The sequence below is a fragment of the Talpa europaea genome (assembly GCF_964194135.1).
Source record: "Talpa europaea genome assembly, chromosome: 7".
Lineage (NCBI taxonomy): Eukaryota > Metazoa > Chordata > Mammalia > Eulipotyphla > Talpidae > Talpa > Talpa europaea.
Window position 1 is genome coordinate 18,055,465 of NC_140074.1, and position 6,654 is coordinate 18,062,118.

At 40.9% G+C, this 6,654-nt stretch overlaps 1 protein-coding gene across 2 annotated transcripts; it reads left to right on the forward strand.

Annotated features, from left to right (window-relative positions):
• Positions 1 to 2,490: 2,490 nt before the first annotated feature.
• On the forward strand, positions 2,491 to 6,435 carry IZUMO3 (IZUMO family member 3; the record flags this gene model as incomplete). Of its 2 annotated transcripts, XM_084236950.1 has the most annotated exons (7): positions 2,491 to 2,722; positions 2,867 to 2,941; positions 3,090 to 3,179; positions 3,386 to 3,403; positions 3,843 to 3,923; positions 4,936 to 5,026; positions 5,344 to 6,435. In XM_084236950.1, the coding sequence occupies 7 exons, from the start codon at positions 2,491 to 2,493 to the stop codon at positions 5,483 to 5,485; spliced, it is 729 nt and encodes a 242-aa protein (XP_084093076.1). In that variant the 3' UTR covers positions 5,486 to 6,435. The 2 variants fall into 2 exon arrangements, with proteins under 2 accessions (XP_084093076.1, XP_084093077.1); XM_084236951.1 differs by lacking the exon at positions 3,386 to 3,403.
• Between the last annotated feature and the right edge of the window lie 219 nt (positions 6,436 to 6,654).

The window sequence follows — 6,654 nt, forward strand, 5'->3', positions numbered from 1 at the left end:
TAATAATAACTAGAAAATATTTTATGTATATAATATACATTTTCTCTTTTTTTTAAGATTTATTTATTTATACAAGCACCAGGCACAGTCAGAAGCGCAGAGGGGTGAGAGAATTCATCAGAGACAGAGCGGGGAACAGAACAGGCAGACTGACAAAATACGATGCTGAGGGGAACAGCAGGTGTGCCAGGAGAGGTCTGCGCACCATGTGGGACCCTCGCCGGTGGCCAGGAATCGAACTGGTGCTGCAGAGGCTGTGGGCAGCTTCGCAGCCCAGGGCTCAACCGCTGGGCCACCAGGGGAGGCCCTCTTTTTTTTTTTTTTTTAATTTAATGCTAGGTTTCAAGGAAGGAAGAATATATCTGTTTCTACTACATATTCATTCTGGCTAAAACTCATCCGGGTGCCTTAATGGGCTGTCAGAAGTGTCCACATGGTGCTTCACACAGACGGCAGAGAACTCTCAGTGGGAGTGTGGAGCACATGGGATGGCAGGCCTCCCTTTTGAAAATTGGATGGCATGCCTCATTGCCACACATCTGCTGCAGGTGCAGCTTGCCCCTAGACTTAACCCTCTACCTTCAGTCACACTGCCCACTCTAGCCTCTTTGCACACATACAAGAACCTTCCTTTCCTAGGTGATCAGCAACTTAACGTAATGCCTGTTCAGAACATTTCTGTACTGCCAAACTTCACTCCAACTGTGAAATCCAAGTCATAGTTACTGAACGTGTTGCTGGTTTTCATCCTGAAGTTATCACGGTCTTGATCAATGACCTTTGTCTGAGCCCAACATACTGCAATCATGCAGGTAGCAAAATCAATATCCAGGGACTTCTTGTAGCCTCCAAAGTTGTCATTATACTCTGTCTCCCAGATTCTATTATATATATTTTCTCCTGAAGAAAAATTTGTCCTCATACCTGGTCACCTGTTTGCCAAATGACTTAACCCCCTTAATCTCCAGTTTTGCTTCTTAAAGTATCCAATCCTCATGTGCCTTCAGACCTCAGCATGTAAAATTCCTTAGGAGATCCTCTAAAGATGAACACATGTAGCCAAAGGAATGTAAAATCAGAACAGAGGGTGATGATTTTGGAGTATCAAAAGATTTTAATTGACCCACCCCATCTTTTAGTTTATCAAATTTCAAGAGAATGTTTTCTGCAGTTTCCTAAAAACAACTGTAGAGAGGCAGTGGTGAAATACACAGCTTGGAGTCAGAGAGACGTGCGTTTGAATCCTGATTCTATAACTACTTACTTACATTGCAGGAAGCATTGTTTTTTAATCTTAGATTCTATTATCTGTAAAACGGTGATAATTTCTCAAAGTATGTGATAATCTATTTGAAATGTTTATCAAAATACCTGACACATGGTAGACATGAAATTAGTGGTATTTTTTTATTTCTCCCATACTCTTGCACTATATGATTCTCCGATTCCTTAGGCTAAAGTCCTCTGTTAAGTTTTTAGTATCCCAGAGTCTCCTGGTTTCTAGGAAGTCACAACCATACAAGCAGCATATTATAAAAGAGATAACAAGTAGTCAGAAAGTATGCACAGCATCCTAAATACTTTTCAAACAAAGAACATTCTTAGCCAAAGGACCTTAAACTGGAGGAAAAACATTTTTATTTGGCCATCTTCGACATAGCTGGCCTGAGGGAGTGGCCTATGATAACTGCTATTTTCTTATATCTCACACTTCATCATCCATACTTTCAACATGTTCTTGATGAAGGACCCTGAGCATTACAGGATTCTCATTTATCACCATATGTTCGTCAACTAATATTTCTATTCTCCTGCCCCAGATTCTCTTTAAGGAGGAGTATATAAAAAGTTTTTATAGCATAATTAGAGAAACCATCTAACACAAAATATATATTTCTGAATAATATTGATATGCTTTTTATCAATGATATCAATTATATCTAGACACCTATTGCTAATTCGCAATAATACTTTACTATCAGGGGTTGTGACCCCAAGAAGCTCAATATTCTGGGGTTTTATTACCTACTCTGTAGAAGTAGAATTTGGATTGAGCAGTCTCTAAGGTCCTGGGAGTTGTCCTCCACCATCCATCTCTGCTGATATACGTATCCAATGGTCAAGAGGACTTTGGGGATTCACTAAGGGCACAAGTAAGGAAGAGAGCTGAAGAAACACTCTGAGATACCTCCCTGTATGGAACTCTGCTTGTGTGACCTCAGGACTTCTCTGTGTTCTACAATCAGAACTCAGGTATCTGCTCCCCAGCTGCCAGTTCCCACTCTCTAGAATGAAGGATGAAAATCAGAAAACATCTGAAGATTTTTAGGGAAATGAAACTGCCTAGAAGTGGGATGGATACAGAGAGGAGGGTGAAGTCAGACTATCCAGCACAAGGCTCTCCTTGCTGAATTATTGAAAGAAAGGGAACTAGGTGAACTAGTTGCCAAGACAACCTGCTGTTGGGGAGAGGGTGATTGGGGCAAGGAAATGGGAGACCTGTGGTTTCTCCTGCTCCTGTCCCTGTCCTTGGAAATTTTCCATGGGGTCAAAGGATGCTTGGAATGTGACCCCAAATTCAAAGAAGATATTAAGTCCTTGCTGGCAAAGATGGTACCCTCAGAAGTCCCAGGCCGAGCTCATCTGCTTGAACGGCAGAGTAAAGAATTGATCCATTTAAGCTTCAAGGTCTCCCACAGGCACAAGACGCTTCGGGTGTTGGGTGAGGGCAGCTTAAGCCCCTGAAAGTTTGGGGGGGTTGTTAAAGGGAGAAGGGAGGCAGGGAAGAGAGAGTAACTGGATCCACACAATTTTCTCCATAGGTATAATTATTTTCCCACATGTATCTTTATATTCCTCCTTCTAGCTGTTCAAAAGGTTGTCAAGTTGAGAATACTCCTGAAGAATGAACTTTATAGACTGAGCAATGAAACATGGAAAGGTGAGGTACTACTTCAATGTTCAAAGATTGCACTGCCCAAGCAAGTATGAGGAAAGGTGGCTGGGGAAAACAAGGCAAATTTATGAAGATTGAATCCCGAAGAGAAGGGTCACCCCTATTTTCTGATGCTCCTTCCACCTTTTCTTAGGTGTTTTCATCTTTCAAGGCAAGCTTCTCAATGTCCGCCAAAATCTGGAATCCACCGTGAAAGAAGTATTACAGAACTTCTCTGACATTGGTAATAAAAGATGTCTAATAAAACTGAAATTACGTGAAAGGAGTAGGAAATGTAGGGTGAGAAGAGGAATGTATCTTCATTGTACAATGATTTAGAACAGGTGAAGGGGTTGCTGGAAGTTAATGGGCAAATAAAAATACAGGTTATAAATAAGGTAAACTCTAAGTTGATTCTAAGCTCATTAGAACTTTCTGATTCTCTTTTAGCTTGTTCTGAAGATTGTGGTGAGTACAGTGTATGTGGCAAATTGAGGTTTCAGCCCATATTTTCCCACCTTCTCTGCCCTAAGGGTCCCTACCTATGCTGTCTCTTACACCGAGAACTCAATTCCTAAAGTTGTGGTTACCAGGGGGATTATTAATGATACCTGATGACAAAATACAGCTTAGGAAATTTGATACCCCAGATTTTGGAGGTGTTCAGCATCATTTCAAGTGCATAGTTTATAGCCCATAGCATCCACATAAGATAAAGGATCATATTTCTTATTTCTTCTCTAGAGATGACTTAAATTATAGAAGCGATCAAGTTCCTTGATCGCTAGAATGAGGAGAAATTACTGGCAATGAAACCTTAAGAGTCCTAGAAATGCCACTTGATGTCCGAATTAAGGAAACTCTATGCTATAGGTGACTTCCAATTATCTTTTCTTCTCTTGATCAGTTGTGACTGAAGGTCCTATCCTGGATTGTTGGACCTGTTTTCGCATCACTGCCAGGTGCTTCAAAGGAGAGTATTGTGGAGGTAATAAAGATTGTGATATGGCATTTTGAGGGGTCAGGGTTCAAGGAGCTGAGTTGTTCATTGATTTATTAAATATATATATATATATGCTGAGTACCTTCTATGAAGATTATGCTAATGTTACAAAAAAGTAAGAGCTAAAATGTTGAGCAAAATTTGTACCACTATGAATTACTAACAACAGGGTTAAAGCAATGAGAAATGAAAGGACTGGACTAGAGAGAAAGAAATTAGGTAAAGGGAGTAGGAGCTGAAGATTTGTAAAATCTAAGGATCTAAAAGTAATTAAGATCAGAATAACCAAGGAACAGTGACAGATATGGTAAACACAGCAAATTGCTTTTGCCTAAAAAGATGCTTTCATAGGCCTCTCTGGTGGTGCAGGTGGTTTAGTGCTGTACTGTGAAGCTGTCCACAGCCTCTGAGGTGCAGGTTCGATCCCAGCCGGCCGGCGAGAATCCCACATGGCAAAGCAGACCTCTCCTGTCTCGCCTGCTGCTCCCCTCAGCAGTGTATTTCATCAGTCTGCCTGTTCTGTTCCCTGTTCTGTCTACAGTGAATCCTCTCACACTCCCACACATCTGGCCTGTACCCCGGTTCTTGTATAAATAAATAAATCTTTTTAAAAAATGTTTAAAAAAAGATGCTTTTATGGGAACTTCTCAGTGGTGCAGCAGGTTGAGCGCAGCACTGTGAAGCTGTCCGCAGCCTCTGCAGCACAGGTTTGACTCCTGGCCGACCGGGAAGAAACCCACATGGTGCAGGAGACCTCTCCTGCCTTGCCCACTGCTCCCCTCAGCAGTGTCTTGGGTCCATCTACCTGCTCTGCCTGCTCTGTCTCTGGTGAATTCTCTCACTCTCCCGTACCTCTGGTCTGTACTCCAGTTCTTGTATAAATAAATAAATATTTTTTTTTAAAAAAAGATGCTTTTATTTTGGATAAATTTCTCAAGTTATTCTTTTTCTTCTCCCAAACTCACATTCTTTTGACTTTCATTCTTTCTCCTTCCAGAAGAGGATGTACAGTTGGCTGAGGCTCGAGAGATTGCACTATTTTTGATATTGCTAGCAGAAGCTGTAATATTGGGAAGTGCCTTGTTACTGTGAGTTTTTTTTTCCTCCAAAACCATAGGGGTTAAGCATCCTTTTGGTAAAGAAACAACTCAATCTTTCCTTCCTCAATGGAAATAAGGAATGGAAATAAGGAGAAATTAGTCATTTCAAAACTAGGATATGACACTGACAGGAAAGAAATGAAGTTTGATGGGATAAATGTTGGAATATAAGGAAATAGAGGAAGTACTATGGAGTATGGGGAAAAGTTTTGTAAAGGAATCCAGAAAAGAAAGAGGAAAGGATGGTATTGTTTTAAAGAAAAAGACTATTAATGTTGAATTTGGCACTATCTTGTTTATTCCAGGTTCCATATTTGTGTCACTCATCGGAGGAAAATGAAGGCAATACGAAGAGCATTAAAGAAATATTTGGAGAAGAAACTTGAAGAATTAATGGGGTTAACAGATGAAAAGAAGGAGAGTGAAGAATTCGAAACCATGAAATAAATACATAGATACAGACAGGAAGTCTTTCATGATTCTCTTAAATGTTGACTCAGAGTAAACAACTGAGAAATAAGCTCTTTTGTGATCATAAAGTCATGCTATTTTAAAACTGAAATGAAACTAGGAGTTTATCAAAGACCATTATTGATATCCTGATGCTAAAGAAGCAAAGAGAGGGCAAATGATTTACCCAGAGCTGTATAAAAAGTAACACTGGTATATCACAATGCACAAAGATGATGCACTGCATGATAATAAAGAATTCATGGTTGGTAATTCTTTTTTGTTTATTTATTTTTTTTTATTGAGGCATGTTTTTTATTTATTTGTTTGTTTGTTTGTTTATACATGCACTGGGTACAGTCAGAAGCGCGGGAGGGTGAGAGAATTCACCAGAGCCAGAGTGGGGAGCAGAGCAGGCAGAAGGACCGAAGTACACTGCTGAGGGGAGCAGCGGGCGGCAGGAGAGGTCTGCGCGCCATGTGGGACCCTCCTCCGGTGGCCGGGGAGCAGCCGGGGATCGAACCGGCGCCGCAGAGGCCGCGGGCAGCTTCGCAACCCAGCGCTCAACCACTGCGCCACCGGGGAGGCCCGGTTGGTAATTCTTTTTAATGACTCTAATCAGAATAACTTTTAACTTCCTAAGACTGATTTTTATTTTTTTTTTTAATATTTATTTATCTGTGCATACAAGAACTGGGCAACAGGCCAGAGATGCGGGGGGTGAGAGGATTCACCAGAGACAGTGGGGAACAGAACAGGTGGATTGACTGAAATACACTGCTGAGGGGAGCAGCAGGCAAGTCAGGAGAGAGGTCTGCTGTGATGTGGGTAGCTCCCTGGTCAGGGATCAAACTTGTGCTGCAGTGGCTGTTGATAGCTTCATAAGTTGTGTCTTAATCCCTGCAACCCAGGGAGGCCCTGCTTTTTATTTCTATCTTTTCATTTGGTTTTACCCTTTCCACACTTATCATTAGATTCAATGTGGATAATTTTCCTTGCTAATACATAACAGTTAGTCTTCAGGATATGACAGTCCATGAACACATGGAACCAAAAAGTTCAAAATCTGAATCTGGACTAGTTGCATGGATCATATTTTTCTAAATAAATGTTCCAGGACTGAACTGGATATTAAATTCTTTTTATTTTAGTTGTTGTTACTGAAC